The sequence below is a fragment of the Gadus macrocephalus genome, chromosome 16 (assembly GCF_031168955.1).
Source record: "Gadus macrocephalus chromosome 16, ASM3116895v1".
Lineage (NCBI taxonomy): Eukaryota > Metazoa > Chordata > Actinopteri > Gadiformes > Gadidae > Gadus > Gadus macrocephalus.
This window is the reverse complement of record NC_082397.1, coordinates 24,503,469-24,524,921: the sequence shown is the minus strand read 5'-3', so window position 1 is coordinate 24,524,921 and position 21,453 is coordinate 24,503,469. Positions and strand designations below refer to the sequence as shown.

The 21,453-nt window shown below is 46.2% G+C and overlaps 1 protein-coding gene across 1 annotated transcript in view; it reads right to left on the bottom strand.

Moving 5' to 3' along the window:
- The window catches only part of prss16 (serine protease 16), a 46,453-nt gene that overhangs the window by 6,559 nt on the left and 18,441 nt on the right, over positions 1-21,453 (bottom strand). The window contains exons 3-5 of the mRNA XM_060075553.1: positions 11,938-12,170; positions 4,493-4,628; positions 2,816-2,930 (exon numbers count right to left, since the gene is read on the bottom strand). Of these exons, the coding sequence (XP_059931536.1) occupies positions 2,816-2,930; positions 4,493-4,628; positions 11,938-12,170 (484 nt within the window). The remainder of the gene's footprint in view (positions 1-2,815; positions 2,931-4,492; positions 4,629-11,937; positions 12,171-21,453) is intronic.

Genomic DNA, 21,453 nt, shown 5'->3' with positions numbered 1-21,453 from the left:
GTCCAAACTTTTTGTGGCACGTCGATTCATACGACAAACGTAAACCCGCTATGGCATATGTATTAATGGTGCTGTCGATGGATTTCCCCGTATGGTAATATGGCTACATGCTTACACCACAAGTAGCAATCCCCGTGTTATTTCTGGCTACTTCCTTGATGAAGTGGAACCAGTTTTCTGAGAGATGCTACATTACCGGGGGTCATCCCTATGTTCCCCAGGTCCTATGTTCCCCCTTTTTTTTTAAAAAAAAAAAGGTCCTATGTTCCCCGTTTTTCCCAAAAAGGGAAAGCCTTTTAAGTCTATCGCTATTGGGTTATCCCTAGGCGTGAGCCGTAGCACTGAAAATTGGTAATCCCCGACCACCAACAGCGTGGGCCTCAATTACGTCCGCGTGCGGCGTGCCTCAACGACGTCCGCATTTCGCAGATATAGTCGGGTGCCGGCGGACGTTCTGCTCCCTATAAACAGCTTTTCTTCAGCTATTTAAAGGACATGAGGCCGACACTTAAAAGGCTGCGCCTATACTCATAGAATCTGGAGTTACAATAGTAACTATCGTTTCAGCCATTTACTGTACAATTCAGAATTGAATGAGAGGAGGGCTGAGGAGGGCTGTCAATCAAATATCGCGCTTCAGAAACGGCCAATCATAGGAAAGCCCGCCCTGCCTTGGTTCCCTCCCCCATAGTGCCAAAACTAAATTCACGCGCGAGAGCAGAACATCATTCGCGAGTATGGCAAGCCGAGTGTGCCACAATTCGACTTCAATTAAACGCGTTCTGAAACGCCAGCACGCGTGCCCAGAACGCGTTTTGGTTTTCCAGAACGCGTTCCGGCGTTTCAGCGCGCGCGCCCAGAACGCGTTCCGGCGTTTCAGCGCGCGCGCCCAGAACGCGTTCTGGCATTTCAGCGCGCGCGCCCAGAACGCGTTCTGGCATTTCAGCGCGCGCGCCAAGAACGCGTTCCGGCATTTCTGCGCGCGCGCTCAGAACGCATATTAACAGCACGCGTGCTGTTAATATGCTAATGCGCTCCTCCCCTCAATTTTCTCAGCCAATAGATTTGAGCCGTTTTCACCTGATCATATGCTAGGGCAAACACACAGACAACATCAGTCGAGACCAGAGCTCTTCTTTCGCGAATCTTTTCTGTTGTGTCGTTCTTAAAGTCGAAAGATGTTAAGATGTTTCAAATTAGGTGGTTAATGTGGAGGTGGTGAACACTACAAGTACATACACTTTGACTATACACTATCTAAGCTACTTGACCGAACATTGTGTATGGTAAGTGCCGTGGCAACTATGATAACATAATTAAAAAACAGCACGCGTGCTGTTAATATGCTAATATGCGTTCTGAGCGCGCGCGCAGAAATGCCGGAACGCGTTCTTGGCGCGCACGCTGAAATGCCAGAACGCGTTCTGGGCGCGCGCGCTGAAACGCCGGAATATGGCAAGCCGAGTGTGCCACAATTCGACTTCAATTAAACGCGTTCTGAAACGCCAGCACGCGTGCCCAGAACGCGTTTTGGTTTTCCAGAACGCGTTCCGGCGTTTCAGCGCGCGCGCCCAGAACGCGTTCCGGCGTTTCAGCGCGCGCGCCCAGAACGCGTTCCGGCGTTTCAGCGCGCGCGCCCAGAACGCGTTCCGGCGTTTCAGCGCGCGCGCCCAGAACGCGTTCTGGCATTTCAGCGCGCGCGCCAAGAACGCGTTCCGGCATTTCTGCGCGCGCGCTCAGAACGCATATTAGCATATTAACAGCACGCGTGCTGTTAATATGCTAATGCACTCCTCCCCTCAATTTTCTCAGCCAATAGATTTGAGCCGTTTTCACCTAATCATATGCTAGGGCAAACACACAGACAACATCAGTCGAGACCAGAGCTCTTCTTTCGCAAATCTTTTCTGTTGTGTCGTTCTTAAAGTCGAAAGATGTTAAGATGTTTCAAATTAGGTGGTTAATGTGGAGGTGGTGAACACTACAAGTACATACACTTTGACTATACACTATCTAAGCTACTTGACCGAACATTGTGTATGGTAAGTGCCGTGGCAACTATGATAACATAATAAAAACAGCACAGTGCAGAAATGCCGGAACGCGTTCTTGGCGCGCGCGCTGAAACGCCGGAACGCGTTCTGGGCGCGCGCGCTGAAAGGCCGGAACGCGTTCTGGGCGCGCGCGCTGAAACGCCGGAACGCGTTCTGGGCGCGCGCGCTGAAACGCCGGAACGCGTTCTGGAAAACCAAAACGCGTTCTGGGCACGCGTGCTGGCGTTTCAGAACGCGTTTAATTGAAGTCGAATTGTGGCACACTCGGCTTGCCATACGCGAGAGGCTGTTTTGCGCGCGGAGAGGTAATTTGCGCGCGCGCAGAGATCATTTGCGCGCTCGCAGTTAATATCTACGCGTGTGGAATAATATAATACGCCCGAATGCATCTTTTATCACATTAGTGAATTATGGCACTAATGTGTCGCCATAAACCACCAGTGGGGCCACGGCTGCTCACATGTCTCTGACGCTGAAGGGCCAAAGAGGGAGGACACTTTTGCATACAGTTATATTCTATTTTGGAATAGGTATTAAGGGGCTGATTTTGGGTATGATTGAAGTCGGTAAGGTTTTTCGGTAACACTTTGTGAAACTTATATGTAAATGTGAAAAAAATACATTCAGTTTGTGTGGGAGGAATGCGTGATCAATCCGTCTTCTCTATTTCATCAATCCGTCAATTGGAATATAATAGTCAGAATTATTTATTTCGTTTTGTCGAAAGGATTGTGAGTGCCTGGTGCCAGCGCCGTGCCCACCTCAAACTGGCGGTTGTCCTGGTTGTACTGCACCACGTCCATGAAGCTGCCCGCCAACGTCTCCAGGAAGTAGGCAGTGTCCATCTCTGTCAGCAGGCGCAGTGCAGAGCACAGGCTGGGGAGGAGGCAGAACGGAGCGGGATCAATGGAGGAACACAGGAGGATGCGACAGGTCGCGGGGCACAAGGTATACATTGAGATAGGAGAAAACAAAATGGATTACAGGGTCAGAGAATAGGCGTGCAGGGAGGGAGGGAGGAGGGAAAGGGAACAGAATTAGAAAAGGAGAAGAGGAAAGTTACATAAATTATATGAACAGGACACAGGAAGAAGGGATGAGTGATGCCAGAATGGTGAATAAACAAACACTTTAAATACCAGGGAGGTTTTATCCATGTCCTAAAATGTTCGATCCATTCACTTCTGCATAAAACAAGTTAGCCTTTCGAGGATATTATCCATTCTGTGTCATCTCTTAAAGTGGAAACAAAAAATAAACTAATAAATATGATACCAACCTATGCACAATACACCTCAAGACGATTAGAACAGTTAGACAAGTGGCCTGGGAAAAGAAGGAGTGTGTTTGCGCCTGCGCGCCTGCCTGCCCCCTGGTTATATAAAGTCATGTATTGATTTAAGAAGATACCCAACGTGTGTGTGTGTGTGTGTGTGTGTGTGTGTGTGTGTGTGTGTGTGTGTGTGTGTGTGTGTGTGTGTGTGTGTGTGTGTGTGTGTGTGTGTGTGTGTGTGTGTGTGTGTGTGTGTGTGTGTGTGTGTGTCCTGTCTGAGGCCCTGCGGTTTGGGGACTGGACTTCCAGGACATTGCCCGTCTCTGTCTGCATGATGACACTTCCTTGTGTGCTGCGAAGTGCAGAGTGAAAGGGCCAAATAAGGTTTGGTCGGCCCAGACCGAGAGCCTGGCCAGTATCTGGCCATGACATCATCAGCTCCTCGCTCAACCAGACCAAAATAATGACAGAGAATTTAGCGTCCTCACTCTATAATCTCACAGTTGACCTGGACGCCCCGAATAACAGCATGAATAAGTAGAAACCAACAAGGCCGAGTGTCTTATAACTGGACATTACTGATATATAACTGGCCATATTTACCGGAAGAAATTACCTACATGTTCGTAGCTTTTTGGAGAATGAGTCACATTGTCAATATTAATGAAATGCCAAAATAAAGAATGAGACTTATGAATGGATGAAGAGTGTGTGCTGCCATGTGTGTGTTGACTGTGGATCTCAAAGGGGGTGTGTGTGAGGGGTAAGTATTCCATGACTCCAGTAAGCTCTGGAGCTGGGCCTGGAAACACCTCAGCGGCCCCAAGGTGACAGAAGGAACTATGATGCCCGTTCATAGAAGGTCTGACCGTTTAATCAGACTTCAGCATTGTATCTCATATTCTTTCGTACTTTGATTCCTTCTCAAGTTTGCTCAGTTTGGTCTTGAACGTCCTAGATCAATAAACTGTATGTTTACTGAACCAGCACCTCTTCCACATTAAGGTTGCTTAATGCCCTGAGCTATCCACAAAGGGACTTTAAGGTCCCCTTAATGCCCTGAGCCATCCACAAAGGGACATTAAGGTATCCTTAATGCCCCACTTAGACGTTTAGGTCTTTAGGTCTTAGACGTTTAGGTCTTTGAAACATAGGGTCACAGTACTTGAAGTCTTTGGTGATGGCGTCGTGTGTCTTGGGGTCTTTGAGGCGCTCCATCAGGGTGTCTGATGCTTTCTTCACCAGCAGGGGGCACTCTGGGTCCTCAGAGGCCAGGGAACGCCACACCACTTCCAAATACTCTGCAAAAGAAAAGTAAAGGGGATTAGACAAGACATGGGTTGATGAGCTGAGGAACCAAGGAAAGGTACAAATTGTTCCACCTGCTAAGGGTGTGTGACTGCAGCCTGGTTAGCTGCTGTAGACCGGTCGACCCGGCCAGACCTGGTCAGCCGCTGTAGACCGGTCTAGAGACCAGACCTGGTTAGCTGCTGGAGACCGGTCTAGAGACCAGACCTGGTTAGCTGCTGTAGACCGGTCTAGAGACCAGACCTGGTTAGCTGCTGTAGACCGGTCTAAAGACCAGACCTTGTTAGCTGCTGTAGACCGGTCTAGAGACCAGACCTGGTTAGCTGCTGTAGACCGGTCTAGAAACCAGACCTTGTTAGCTGCTGTAGACCGGTCTAGACACCAGGTTAGATGCTGTAGACCGGTCTAGAGACCAGGTTAGCTGCTGGAGACCGGTCTAGAGACTAGACCTGGTTAGCTGCTGGAGACCGGTCTAGACTACCAAGCAGGTCCAAGGCCTTGAAGGACCATCAAGGCCTTGTCCTCTGGATTGACAACATTGAGCCACTATTCCATCGTTAAGCCATGTCTGAACCATTCATCTGCATTTACTAGCTAATTAAATCCTCAATGGGGATAATAATGATAAATGCTTTATTTTTTCAGTGCCCATTAATGAACATTGATGTTTAAACATCTTTGTAAACATGCTGGATTATAGCAGAGCTTCTAATTTGCATCCGTAGTCCCTAAAATGCCCCTAGATACAACTTTGAGTGTGAGTGAGTGAGAAAAAGAGAGAGGGATGACTTCAAAGTAGCCCTAGGGATGTGAGGAGGCAGCATAAGATAACATCAGTCATGATGAAGGGCTGTTTTTTCTCCATTCCAGTCTGCGCACTTCCTGGGAAAAACATTTCTGAAGCCGAACAAAACATCGACCTGAAGCCCAACAAGCGAGCAGGAGGCTCATTAGAGGTTTGCATGGTCTGGAAGACCATGCTTGAGGAAGAAGAAGGCAAGGGATGTTTTTCACAACATCCTCAAACTAAACTAATCAGACCTGGTTGGATGTGACTGCATGTCAAGGATTTTTTGAGCAACATTAAATAAAAAAATCATGACTCTTACAGAGTGTAAAATATTGATAATGTTTCAATATGCTGTCGTACAAAAATAAATAATAAGCCCTGATTGACCCTCTATTTAGGTGGTAATGTTATCTCAGAAAATTAGTATTTTTTGGTTTAAATCTATATATATAGCTGCTGGAGACCGGTTTAATTAGCACAGAAATCATACCCTCATCATAGCCCTTCATCATATATATATATATATATATATATATATATATATATATATATATATATATATATATATATATATAGATCACATCAGGAGGCACAACACAAGCACATCTTACGCAGCCCAAAATATATATTGTGTGGATACCACGTCAAATTTAAGCAAGACTTGTTTTGCACTCTGGGTCTTATTTGGTCATTGTTTGCCATAATAGGCTATAACACTTTTACAAGAACATTTTCTTGCACAAATTTTTTTTTTTCATGGCTTTGCCGAAATTGCAAAGTTAACTAAATGTGGAAATTCTAATCAACATACCTTTCTGTAAAAACGTTATTATATTATAAACTATATTACACATTAAAACAGTTTTCGCACATGCATTGCGCGTGCTCAACCTCTAGTTGTAATTTTATAAATTTCTGAGCGCATAACATAATATAATAACATTTTGTCTATAATTTTACAACGGATAACATTTGTTCACCACTCTTAAAACCAGTGCCAACATTCAAATATTTTTTAACCATTCAGCGAGCAAAAGGCAAAAGGCTATCATTTTCAATGACATGCAGAAGCATCATCAACACGCCCACTGAAGTGGTGTGAGAAATACAGACTTTCTACTCCTCATTCACATGTAAGGTTATTTACATTTCCTACGGAGAAAATAATACCTCAGGGGTAGTATTATTCAGGAGATTTTCAGGGTACAATTGTCAGGATATGTTGTTCACACATACGGCCCATTAGGAGAATATCAGGACTTACACGCGTCTCTAAAAGCAGCTAGTGTGTGAGCATTTCATTACATTATAAAATTAGTCAATTTATGGTAACAGGGGTAATTGTTCAATGGAAAGTGTAGTATACTATGCATGCAAATCAATATTCAATAAAATCAATATAATAGCTTTTACTGTTATTCAGGGCTGAAAAGTGCATTGACATTTTAAAATGCAAGGTAACTACTATTGGTTAGTTGAAAATAATAATCATCATTGAGATTAAACATCTCTTCCAGTTTCCTGGCCAAGACAGGCAGCAGTAGCCTTCAGTCACACATAGCATACACACACAACATAAGAAAAATAAAACAACTAAAACTGTCCGCATGGGGGAGGGGGGGATATCAATAGTGCACAACATTTGGGGAAGCTCAAGGAGGAGGGTAATATAAATATTGAGGAACAAAGTGTAAAGAGATTTCGGAAGGCTCAAGGAGGAGGGTAATAATACATTTGAGAAACAAAGTGTAGTCTTGTGGTGGACTCTGTAGACATAATTCACCATACTGGGTTATTGACATGTTTTCGTTCTGTGCTATAGGGACACTCTCTCTTTAAGATCACGTGACTTATGTGTTGATATGCCGGTCAGTTTGAATTTAACGGTTTTTATATGACAAAATGAACGACCCGCCATTGCTTGTCGAGGTGAGAAATTGTCTCGTTCCTTCTTTTATCGCAATTTCTACCGTCAATAGAAAGAACGTGTCACCTGGGAGAGTTTGTCGACGGCGGAGCAGTTATGTTTTAAAACATAACGTCTTACCTGGGCGAGTGTGGCTGCGGTGTGCGCGCGTGTGTGTTCTTACCTGCGTGTGTGTCGACGGCGGAGCCGTTATGTTTAAAAACATAACGTCTTACCTGGGCGAGTGTCACTGCGGTGTGTGCGTGTGTGTTCTAACCTGCTCGTGCGTCGATGGCGGAGACGTTATGTTTAAGGGCGAGTGTCGCTGCGGTGTGTGCGCGTGCGGGTGTGTTCTGTGTATTATTAACTATATATTATATTATTAACTATGACACGTTTTTCTAATAGTATTATTAGGTATACATTATATTATTAACTATATATTATATTATCAACTCTATGACACGTTAAACAGTATTATTTACTATGTTGTGGAGTGCAATAAATGAGGAGACAAGAGACGGAGATGCGTTCGAGTTGGCTTTACTCTCCACTTATATATAGCTTCACATCAAACCAGGTTAAAACCGCAACTCTGTTACGTAACCCTTTCCCTTAAAGGTACAGTACCTTGGTGAATGTCTCTTAATCGTACTTGTGGGTCACCACAATATATTATATTATTATGTACATGTTAAACAGTATTATTAAATATATATTGTTACACAGGTAAAACTCGAAAAAATTTGAATATTGTGCCAAAGTTAATTTATTTCAGTACTTCAACTTAAAAGGTAAAACTAATGCATGATATACACCAATTACATGGAAAGTGAGATATTTCAAGCCTTTATTTGTTATAATTTTGATGATTATGGCTTACAGCTTATGAAAACCCCAAATTCAAGATCTCAGAAAATGAGAATATTACATGAATTAAAAAAAGGAAGGATTTTAGATACAGAATTGTCGGCCCTCTGAAAAGTATAATCATGCATATCAGGGGCGGAGTGGGGCACTAATAGCCACCGGGAGAATCCTCCCCGGTCCGGCCCCACCCCCCTGCAACACCGTTTATTTATATATTTTTTCAGTAATAAAAAAAAAAATTGGTAAAAATGAATGATATAATTATAATTAAGAAATTAAAAATGGGTAAAATAGGTCACAGTTCTGCTCTGTGCGGAAGAGAATTGGCGCTCCGAGAATTGGCGCACTTCCTTACAAGACCAGTAACCATAGCAACGCCGGTAAACAAAAGCACTCCGGATGGCCGTAGTGCTCCCCGCACTACAGCCATCCGGAGGCGCAGAGCTTTTGGCCGTGATATTATCTATAAAATTATATTATACTATTATATAATATAGAACGTTATAAGACGCTGTCACCTAGTGTGAGAGGAGAGTTGACGGAGTGACCTAGTTTCAAAGTTTATACCATTTATGCTCGGTAATACCGGTGTAACGTGTTGACACGACTAGACGACTACTACTACATGTTCCAAATCTGTTAACGTATTCTCCATCCATTAAAAGAGAAAGATCAGTTAAGTCATTAATTCGTCTGAAATATACCAGCCTGCACATACACATTTGACTAGCAGCTTGTGCTAGCTCCCGCCTAGCAATAACGTCAATGGTGGAGCTAATTCACCTGCACAACTCTTTAATGCCTGATTTCAGCACTTAGATGCATCCCCCTCCAGCATCCGCTTCTTCTTTATTCTGGCCTTTTCAGCCCCTCCTTTCTCTTTTCTCTTCTTGCCTTCCATGAGTGCCACAACAAGCAAAAGCAAGCAACCACGAACTTGCTCGCCTTCTCTGTCTGACGCGTCTTTAGGGCTATCCCCCTACAATTCCGAAAATGGACTTGACCTGCAAGCTGTTTATTGGATAAACGCATTTCCCAATCCCAGGAGTCAGGGGCGTAGGAACGTGTTTAACATTGGAGGGGACACATATCGGAAACCTGACAGATTCATTGATGGTTCGAAGAGAAATATGTCATAAATGAACTACACTGCAAAACATTCACAAATGTATTTTATTCTTCTAAAAATATACATTTGTAAAGGAAAACACATTTTGAATGGCAGTATTGAACTGATAGCCTACATATCAAATCAATTATTTAATTGCAGGCCTTATCATACAGTTTTGTAGACTGATAAATAACATGTGAAAAATATTGATCTAAATTTGAATTCGTATTTTCTGAATACCTTTTATTTTCTTAGTTGTAGCCTATCTTATGCCTCAATGAACACACAGGCAAAGGTTAAGGTTAAAGGGAAAAACAGCATCAAGAATTTTAACATATACACCAACGGTTCTATCAACATCCTTTCTGTACCGACAGCGATATATTGATGCACTTCTTATGACAAATGTACTTATTGTAAGTCGCTTTGGATAAAAGCGGCTGCTAAATGCCCTAAATGTAAACGTAAATGTAACTTGTTTTTAATCTCGAGTAGGCCTATGTGATATTATTCGAACATTTCCACTAACTGATTGGTGTGTGAAGGCAAACGAAAACGACATTAGAATGGATGTAATGAACTGATAAATATAAATTAGTGTGTATACTGATACAAATAAAAGCTAGATAGCACTGTAGTGTTATCCAACAGTGTCAAACGTGCCGTGACACACAAAAGGTTGAAAAACTATGGCCTAGGCAAAAGAGCCAAAATGTTTTCTTCTCCTGTCATTTGCAGCCACGAAATGCTTGCAAATTGACTTCTTGTCAGTAAGTCAAGTCTATCCTGATGGACATGACAGACAGCAACATGGTTGAGTCTGTTTTGAGACATTGTGGACCGGAGCCAGGTTTTGAGCCTGCAGAGGACACTAAAACTTCTCAGCTATTCTACTGCTGTCTTTTCATTTGAACAGCTCTAACCTGTTGCGTTAGCTGCAGACACCCGCATCTCAAACAGTCTGAGCCGTTGATGGGATGCGGCAGCTTATGGCTGTCTTGCGAGTGAGACGTATTCACGCGAGATCACGAGATCACGCGATTAGAGTTGCAGGCTGGCAGCGATCAGCAGCGGTGACAGCGGCGCTTACGTCCCCGATGGAAAGCAGGCAACTTTTCTTCTAGGCAGCGATTCGAAGGCGTTTCCAGCCTGAAGTCCTTATAACTTCCAACCGCCCCCAACCCTGCGCGCTGCCATACATGGGGCAGGTGACAAGACGCTGTGTTGCGCTTTCAAAATAAAAGCGAGTAAAATATAAAAAATATATATATATATTTTGCGGTATAATTTTTTGGGGGGCGACAAATGCGCCTGTCTCGAAAATTGGAGGGGACACGTCCCCTCCGTCCCCCCCGGTTCCTACGCCCTTGCCAGGAGTCTTTGCTCCATTACGTCAATTCAAGAACAAACATGTTAAAGTAAACTGTAGTTCGTATTATTTATTCATGGCCATGAAAGTTCTGTAACGCCTGAATAATGAAGAATTAAATGAAGTAAAAAAAAATAATATAAAAAAAACAAAACATGAATGAGACATAGAGAGTAAGCAAGTGGTATAAATATTGGTTGGATGTTCTTGAGACATATATTGTTTATTTCGGGGATTTTCACGGCGTCTTGGCGGGGAATAAATTATGCTCAGGGCCGGCTTGCAGACGCCTCGCGGCCGCTCACAACTGTGGGCCGGTCCAACTGACTTCGCAGGCTGCTACACAATTGTGGGCCGGTCCACCTGAACTCGCTGGCCGGCCGGCCGACCGGGAAATCTCCCGATCGTCCCGACGGCCACTCCGCCTCTGATGCATATGCATATGTAGTCAGTACTTGGTTTTAGCCCTTTTTGAATGAATTACTGCCTCAATTCGGCATGGCATGGATGCTATCAGCCTATGGAAGACCAGGATTCTTCAATAGCGGCCTTCAGCTCTTCTGCATTGTTCGGTCTCATGTCTCTCATCTTTCTCTTTCGGCAGTGTGGGCAGGTGCCAAGTCCTGCTGGAAAATAAAGCCAGCATTTCCATAAAGCTATTCTGCTGAAGGAAGCATAAAGTGCTCTAAAATGTCCTGGTAGATGGCTGCATTGACTCTGGACTTAATAAAGCACAGTGGACCAACAGCAGATGACATGGCTCCACAAATCGACACAGACTAACACTGGACTTCAAGCATATTGGATTGTGTACCTCTCCATTCTTCTTCCAGACTCTGGGACCTTGGTTTCCAAACGAGATGCAAAATTTGCTCTCATCAGAAAATTGGACGTTGGACCACAGAGCAACCGACCAGTTACTTTTTTCCTTCAGCCAAGGTAAGACGCTTCTGACATTGTTTTTTGGATTCATTAGCTGATTAGAGTTTGACCCTCTGAGCCTACAATATTAAACCTTTTCACAATATTAAAATTTTCTGAGATTCTGAATTATGGGTTTTCATAAGCTGTAAGGCACAATCATCAAAATCATAACAAATAAAGGCATGAATTATCTCACTTTGCATGTAACGAGTCTATATAATATTTTTGTTTCACCTTTTAAGTTGAATTACTGAAATAAAGGAACTTTTGCACAGTAATACATTTTATTTTTTGTCATCAGTCCCATGGGAGCGCTGTGCTGCAAGTCCTACCTGGGAAGTTAACGGTGGCGTGGACAGGTGCACTGGTGGCCACAGAGGCATGGACCAGGTGAGGGTACTTCAGCCGGAACCAGGCGGCAAGCGAGCCCGGGTACGAGCCCCCAAACGCCACCCACAGGCTCTTTGTTAGGCCCCGGGCGGTCCCCATGGCGGTGCGGAAGTGGGCCAGGTCGGCCAGGGCCTGGCGGCTGCTGAGGAAGGCCAGGTTCTCTGTGCTGAGGTCCCTGGTGGGAGATGAGCAGGAGGACAACGGTTACAACCCATTCATGCTTTGTGTCCCTCATGTAGTGGGTCCTTTTCTATTCTCCTCATCATTCCTTTTGACAGTGCAGTGGCGCTATCTAGTGGTGAGTGCAAAGTGAATGAGGAGCATACAATTATTGATCATTTTCAAAAATTGCACACAATTTTCATTCAAAGTAACAGACCGTTAAAATGTAAACAAGTTGGATTTTATAAAATATAACAAAGGCACAGTCGACCAGGCCGACCCACTTATGGTGCTCGGGTGACCCACTCATCCCCAGCACTCATCCCAAACTCATCCGGAGAAGGCGGAGGGTCCGAGGGGGATGGCCCTACACCACCGGGCACCCCAGCCCACTCGACAGGAGGACCCCACCGAGCGGACTCTACGGGGCCTCCCCTAGACACCGAGGACACCATGACGGCCACCGAACAGACCGGCCCACCAGGAGGATCCGAGAGCTCCCCTCTCACTCCGTTCTCGGATTTCTTCCAAACAAGGGGGGGAGGAACGGTCCGACCCGGACAGTTCGCCAGCACCCAGCTACAGGACGATGACTTGAAGAAAGCCTGGGGCCACGTCCTCGCCCATGATGGCCAAGCGAGGGAATCAGTGAGTAGCTTACCTCACCCTCAGCACCAAGGGCGGGCCTGCTGTATCGGGTAGTAGAGGTGGGGGGGGGGGGGGGGGGGGGTCCTGAGTCCTGTTCAGGGTACACTCTGGTAGGGGCTCATCCAGGCATGGATAAAACCAGGGACAGGATTTTGGACCGTTTTTATTGGCCTGGGTGAAGAGAGACGTCTTTCAGTACTGTCAGGTGTGCCCGGAATGCCAGCGCACTGCCCGAGACCCTCGGTCTGAAACCCATGCCTATTATTGAGGTAACATTCGACCGGTTAGCACTCGACATTGTCGGGTATATATAGGTATATATTGGTATTGGTGGACTACGCCACCCGGTATCCTGAAGCCCTGCCCCTCCGCGCCGGCACCGCTTAGGCTGTAGCTAAGGAGCTCATGCTTCTGTTCATTCGGGTAGGGATAGCCAGCTAATTACTAACAGACAAGGGGTCCTGCTTCATGTCACGGGTATTGAAAGAGCTTCTTAGTCTTCTCCAGGTGAAACAGCATCGAACCTCGGTGTACCACCCCCAGACAGTCAGGCTCGTTGAACAGTTCATTAAGACACTCAAGCAAATGCTCAAGAAGGCCATGGAGACCGACGGGAGGAATTGGGACCAGCTCCTGCCCCGTTTTCTCTTCGCAGTCCGCAAAATACCCCAAGCCTCCACATGTTTTTTTTTTATTGTACGATGAGAGACCAAGGGGACTCCTCGACCTCGCCAAAGAGGCGTGGGAGAGTCAGCCCTCCCCATATCGCACCATGGTGGACCATGTAGAGCAGGTGCGGAGCCACATGGCGCAGGTCTGGCCCATCGTCCGGGACCATCTCTGACAGGCCCAACAGGCCAAGGCACGGGTCTACAACCGGCGAGCCCAGCTGCGCATATTTCGGCCAGGAGACTTGGTCCTAGTCCTGATACCAACCGCGGAATGCAAATTCCTGGCCAAGTGGCAGGGGCCATACGAGGTGGTCTAAAGGGTGGGAGAGGTGAACTACCAGGTACGGCAGCCCGGGAGAAGCAAACCCACCCAACTCTACAATATCAACCTGCTGAAGCAGTGGCGGACCGGAACTTCCCAACCGGTACCGGCTCCCTTGGTTCTAGCCACCCAGCGCGGCATACCGGAGGTCCCCGTGGCATACCGGAGGTCCCCCCCATGACCTCAGCCCTGCCCAGAAGCAGGACCTTGAGGAAGTCGTCCTACAACACCAGGATGCCTTCTCGGAGGTACCCGGGAGGACCATGGTCATCCTCCAGACCCACCCGCCTGGGTCTGGAGGAGACGTCCATCTGGGTTACGAAGTCGAACATGGGAACGTCCGACCCCAGGAGACCAAGGTTGCGGCCATCCAGGACTGGCCCCACCCCACCTCAAAAAAACTGGTGAAATCGTACCTGGGTCTGGTAGGACACTACCTGAGGTTTATCCCCGGTTTTTGCCACTTTGGCCAGCCCCCTACATGATCTGACCCGGAAGCCCCTGCCAGACTGTGTAACCTGGTCAGAGGCAGCAGAGATGGCATTCAGACTCCTTCGGTGAGCCCTCTGCTCGGAACCCATCTTGATAACCCCTGATTTCTCTCTGCCCCTGATAGTACACACAGATGCGTCCAAAGTAGGACTGGGAGCGGTATTATCCCAGGTCCGGGCGGGAGAGAAACACCCCGTGGCCTACATCAGTAGGAAACTCCTCTCCAATGAGAAGAATTACTCCACCGTGGAGAAGGAGGCCCTGGCCATCAAATGGGTCCTGGACAAGCTGAGGTACCACCTTCTGGGGCGGGAGTTCAGTCTCCTTCACACATGCAATACACCGCTACTGAAGCTGCTGCTCGAAAAGGAACGATATATCGAAGAACTTGAAAAACTCGAAGCTGAAGAATCAGAGAGGAAGAGGGTTCTCGAAGTTGAAGAATCAGAGAGGAAGAGGGTTCTGGAGGGCAAGCGCAGGCAAATAGAGCGAATGGATACTTTAAGGAAGCTAAAGGCTGCCAAGGCACGACGGCAAGTATATGAGCAGAATGAATGCTCAGATGAAGAAGTGGAAGCGCTGCTCCATCAACATTTCCCCTTGAAATAGGAGAAGAAAGAGGTCAAACAGGAAAGTAACATGTCAAAGCATCACCCTCCACCACAAGCTATGCCACTTCTTAACAAAGAAGATACAACTGCAGCCCTCGTGAAAGTGTTCGCAGACTCCATCAGCGCGAGTCGTCTTCCTATACCTGAACCATCAACGTTCAACGGCGATCCACTCAGATTCAACGACTGGAAGGATTCATTTAATATGCTGATTGACTGGAAAAACATACCGGGTGAAGAGAAGATATATTACCTGCGAAGGTATGTGGGTGGAGTTGCGAAAAGGGCCATAGAGAGTAATTTCCTTCTAGGCACAGAGTCTGCATATTACGCAGACCGTCTTAGAAGAGAGATATGGCAATCCATTCCTCATCGCCAAAGCTTTCAGAGACAAGCTTGATTCATGGCCCAAGATAAGCTCCAAAGGAAGCTCGGAACTCCAAGAACTTGCTGACTACCTCCGCAGCTGTGAAGCCGCCATGTCTCAGATTGAGGGTCTTGAGATACTCAATGACTGAAATGAGAATCAGAAAATGCTTGCTAAACTTCAAGTTCGGTACACGTGAAGCAAAAATCGCCTGCAACCCAATCATACCTCCATGCTCTAAAACCAGTTGAAAGTGAGAAGAGCAAGGATCCAATGAACAGAGGTCCTGGAGCAAAGGTATTGGCGACAAATTGAGACGGAAAGGCTGCCGCCACAAGCTGTGTGTTCTGTGAAAGGACAGGGCACAGTCTTCCCAAGTGTTATAAATTCATGGATGGAAATGTCTGACCGAGTCAAGTTTGTGCGAGAAAAGAGGTTGTGCTTTGGCTGTCTGAAGTCTGGCCACCGCTCAAAGGACTGCGAAAACAGAATGATCTGCAAAATGTGTGAGAAAAAACACCCGACTTGCCTCCATGATAATCTCACCAAGGAAGGATGTCAACAATGCCTGATGCAGGAAGAGAAATGTCAAATGGACGCAAGATTGAACAGTCACAGGATAGGGCAGCAAGAACCTCACTTGAAGCAACATCCTCCAGCATGTCAAAGAAAGTCATATGTCCACCATCATCCCAGTGTGGGTGTCAGCCACAAGTGAGCCTGATCGTGAAGTTCTTGTGCATGCACTTCTGGATACACAGAGTGACACAACCGTTCTCCTGGACGACACGGCAAAGGCTCTACATGCGAAGAACGAACCAGTTCAGCTAAAGCTCTCAACAATGGCTTCAAGAGACACTGTTGTGTCCTATAGGAAACTGACTGGTCTGCAAGTAAGAGGAATTTATTCGGACAAGATAATTCCCCTGCCACTGACCTATACAAGAGAATTCATACCGGCAAACAGAGATCATATTCCCACACCAGAGACGGCGAAAGCATGGCCAGATCTCGAACACATCGCAGACGAGATAGCTTCGCGCCAAAGCTGCGAAGTAGGCTTGCTTATTGTGTACAACTGTCCTCAAGCACTCGTCCCAAGTGGATTCTGGTGAAGAAAATCAGCCCTTTGCACTGAAAACGGACTTGGGCTGGAGTGTAGTTGGCTACAGCAACCTATGTCTCGACTATGGAGATGCGATTGGAGTGAGTCACCAGGTCATCGTGAAGCAAGTTTTACCAGGTAATCCATCCTTTTCAAACCTCACAAGCGAAGTGCACTATGTCTGTTGAACACAGGTCCAGGAAGTTGTCTCGCCTGCAGCTGTCATCAAGGTGCTGGAATCTGACTTTGTGGAAAGAGCTTCAGAGGACGGCAACATATCTCAAGAAGACCTCAGATTCCTGTCAAGGATGGAAAAGTGCATCAGGCTCAAGGAGAATGGTGATTATGAAATGCCACTGCTATTCAAGAAAGACATACCAAACTAACAACAACCAGATAACAAGATATGTGCTATCCACCGTCTCAGATGCCTAGAAAGGAAGCTGAAGAGAAACGAGCAGTACTACCAAGACTACAAGACCTTCATGGACGAGACCATAACCCGTGGAGATGCAGAAACGGTCCTAGAAGGAGACATCAGCAAAGCCCCAGCATGGTACATTCCCCACCACGGGGCGTATCATCCGCAAAAGCCTGGGAAAATTCGTGTTGGCTTTGGCAGCTCCGCAAGATTTAAAGAGACATGCCTAAATGATCATCTCCTGACAAGCCCAGAGTTGACAAATACCTTGGTTGGAGTCCTCTGTCGGTTCGTCGAGGTCCTGTAGCAATCATGCGTGATATTGAGCACATGTTTCACCAGTTCCACGTGAAGGCAGAAGATCAAGATTACCTACGTTTCCTATGGTGGGAGAATGGAAACCTCGAAGCAGAACCCTCCATCAAAATTAATTGCAATTACAAGTAAACTTAAAAAAGAAAAAGAAACTCAGTACAAGTCTCTGTTAGCTGACCTGAAACAATTGGAACAGAAACATAAAGAGAAAACAGACAAAAAAATACAGCAACAAATGAAAGAGGTGAGAAACCAAATTGATAGAATAGTACAACAGGAAATATAGATAAAGGCTAGGTATTTAAAACAAAATTACCATGAATTAGGACCTAAAGATGCCAAATTATTGCCGAGAAGATTACGTAAGCAACAGGCAGGGATTACAGTCAATAAACTACGTGATCCTAATACCAACCAAATTAAATATGAACCAAACGAAATTGAAAATATGTTCACGGATTATTACAAAGATCTTTACGCCCAAACATCGACAACAAATCATCAGGATACCAAAAAATATCTAGACTCCCTGGATGTGCCTCCTATAGGTGAAGTGCAAAGTGAACGCATAACAGCAAAGATATCTACAGATGAAATCCAAAAGGCAATAAGAAAATTGAAGACAAACAAGGCCAAACCATCTGAGTAGTACAAAAAGCTTCAAAAAGATCTGTCGCCAGTATTACTTAGAGCCTTTAATTGGACCATTACCAAAGATAACACTCCTCCCTCCTGGAAGGAAGCAATAATTACAATTCATTCCCAAACCACTAAAGGATAAAGAATAGAATACTGCCAAAATTATAGACCAATATCAATACTTAATATAGATTACAAACTTTATACCACTATAATTTCAAACAGGCTCCAAACAATAGTATCAGATTTGATTAATGAGGAACAGACTGGCTTTGTCTTTGGTCGACAAACTCAGGATAATATCAGGAGAATACTTCACATTATACATAAAATACTAGGGCGATTAATTGCATTAATGTCAGTTAACTCGCGATTAATCACACATTTTTTTCAATTCTAAATATCCCTTGATTTCGTGCTGCTAGCCTTTTCGTGAGATCAGAGAGTGTTGAGAAGGACAGTAATGCCGCGTTTCCACTGCAGGGTGCGGAACGGATCGGATCGCAAAGGTGCGGTAGGGAGGGGGCGGTATAGCCCAGCTCAGTTCCGAGGTCGCGTTTCCACTGCCGACAGTACCCTTTGTGGTAGGCCGGATGTCGATCGCCGCGGCAGCTACGTAAACATCGTAAAAAACGTCTTCCTCCCCAAAAATGCCGACGAACGTCTCCACCTCCTTGTTCGCCCAAGCAAGCGTTTTACGCGACATGTTAAAGGTCCCATGACATGCTATTTTATGTATTCTTTAATATAGGTATTAGTGGGCAACTAACACAGTATTCAAAGACGTTCCCTAAATTCAGCCGTGGTGCAGAGTTACAGCCACTCCGAGCCAGTCGCACATTGAGCTTCCCCCAAATGCGCTGTTTCGGTGGGCGTGTCAAGGAGGAGGGTGGGGGTGTGGCCCTGAGCAGCTTGCAGCCACCATGCGCTCTGTTTACAGTGGATGTATCGCAATGGCGAGCCGCACACAGCCTTTAGCCGTGTTCTGTAAATATTCTCTAGAACACACGGGAGTCCTGGAGCTCTATATCTAAATATTATCATATAGCCTACACAGATATCTATATCATATATAATATATATTATCACGGCCAAAAGCTGTGTGAGCCGATATTATGAATCTCAAACGACCGCGTTGGGTTCTCCGACGTTCCTGGTTCTTCAACGTCCACATCAATGTGAATACACACACTGTAACGCAAGTGTTTCTTGTCGGTTCTTTGACGTGTCTTGTATTTCCACAACGAGACTGTCGTGGGGGTTATCTGAGCCATGGTTGAGAAGAAATTGGGGGAAAGGAACTTTGATTTGACTCGCTGAAGTACATGAACTGCGACATGCCGCCGGTTGCCGCGAGGCACCATCGCCCGGCAGCGGGCAGCCGGCAGCAGGCAGCGCGCGGTTCAGTCGACTTCAGGTTGATGTGAAAGTGGAAGAACCAGAGACGTCGCAGAACCCGACAAAGTCGTTTGTGATTCATAATATCGTCTGGAGGCGCACACAATATGTTATATGATATAGATATCTATGTATATGATATTATTTAGATATAGAGCTCCAGGACTGTAACGCAAGTGTTGTACACTTCCTTGTTATTTGGATAACCGTTCTGCTGTTGGTGTGATGGCACATAACACGTCGGACTCTCGTATCTGGTATTTCTACAACGAGACTCGTATTGGGGGTTATCTCAGCCAAGGTTGGGAATGAATTGGGGGGAAGGAACTTTGGCTTTGACTCCCTCAAGAACATGAACCACGACATGGAGGAGAAGGGGATTGTTGGCGGCGAATGTCTCCCGCTTGAGCCCCGCTGAGGGACCACCGCCAGAGGCGGAGGTGCATAAGCGCTGCCCGGCAAAGATCCCTTTCTCCTCCTTGTCGTGGTTCATGTTCGAGGAGTCAAAGCCAAAGTTCCTTTCCCCCAGTTCCTTCTCAACCATGGCTTAGATAACCCCCACGACAGTCTCGTTGTGGAAATACAAGACACGTCAAAGAACCGACAAGAAACACTTGCGTTACAGTGTGTGTATTCACACTGCAGAGTTCTTCAGGGAAAGAGGGGTCGAATCCAAAGGAATAGCTTTAAAGAGACTTTATTTGTATAAAGTATTTTCGGTATGGTAAACTGATGCTCTGAAGTAAAGAGAGATTGAAGATGTGCTTTAGCACGTGCGAGAGTATTCTCCTAGCTGATCCAAGACCTAGCTGACCCACGTATGTCCTATCGCTGCCGGGAGAGTTCTAAAGTCAATGTGGGTCTGTAGGCTGTTAAGAGTCTGATCAGCGTGGTTCGGAAGTAGTAGGGGGAAGCCGATGCAAGATAATCTTCAGTACTTTCTCGCCTGGTCTGTGATGCTGCCTTCTGTGGCTAAAGTATTTATTACAATCTTCAGTAGGGTCTTGCTCCCCTTGTGGCTATGTATGGTATTTACGGCTTATATGTTTGGTCCTGCATCATTGGAGCTATGTGTAGGTAGCTTAGATTCTTAAAATACGTAACAACACACACACATGTGGCGCTCGCACGGTCGAGTCTCATTGGCGGGCCAACGTCTCTGGGCGGGCCAGGCAGAGTAAGGGGAGGAGCTGAGATTCCTCATGACGTCATGAGCACAGATTTCCAAATCAGCGCGCTTGAGCCTCCGTTTTTTCAAAGGCGAGCAGAACAGCTAGTGCTCGTTTTACACCAAACGCAAGTTTTAGCCACTGGGGGACCATAGGCAGGCTAGGGGAACTCATATTTATGTTAGAAAACCTCATAAATTGAGATTTTCATGTCATGGGACCTTTAATAGTAAAGAATAATACCTCGAGGCTACTGTTCGTTTGTTTTTATCCCCGCGTCACCCGGAAGTGATGATTCTGTCGACCAATCAACGGAGGGGGTGTGTAGCTAGAATTTCCCGGGACCCTTTCAGGCGTCTCGTCTCGTTTTCGGTACCCCAACGGAGGAGTCCCGAGAACGAGGCCAGAACGGGTACGGCAAAGTCCGGGTCACGCCCACTTTTGGCGGTGGAAACGCGACCCGATCCGCACCTTTGCGATCCGATCCGCTCCCTGCAGTGGAAACGCGCCATAAGAAGAGAGACCCGCAGTGAATTCAACCCGGTCCACTTGACATCGGGTAGGTGCATGACAGTGCTAGGCCTACCATAAAACTTCAATAGCCCAGGACTTTATTTGTTTCAATCACTGAACTTTCGAACAAAACTCTTGCTCAGCAAAGATGGGAAATACTATAACATTTATTATTTAAACCAGTATGAATATTCCTACCGTACGTAGGCCTACGGTATGTTAGCTCAGGCTGCCTGTCCGGCAGCCTGAGCTGTGCGCCTGCGACCTCACTCATTCAACAGACGCAACCCTCAAACTGTCAAAGTCGCAACCAAGTCGATTTTGTCTAGAGGGGAGTAACCGAGCGGCCCCTCCCGAAGTGGTACAGCCCAGGTGGCCCTTGAACTGCGATTGGTCAGAAAGACGTAACAGCTAATGACAACAATGAACTCTCGTGCGGGCTTGAACAGAGCTGCGTTCGAGTATTCTCTGCGAACCGACTCGGATCTCGGATCTGACGCCACGCCCACACTTCAAGAGGAAAACATGGACGCCACCCGGAAAGCTGTTGTCGCGGTAGCATTGGCAGAGGACCAGGCGCTCCAAAATAAGTAGGCTATAGACCATAGGCAGATATACGGACGCA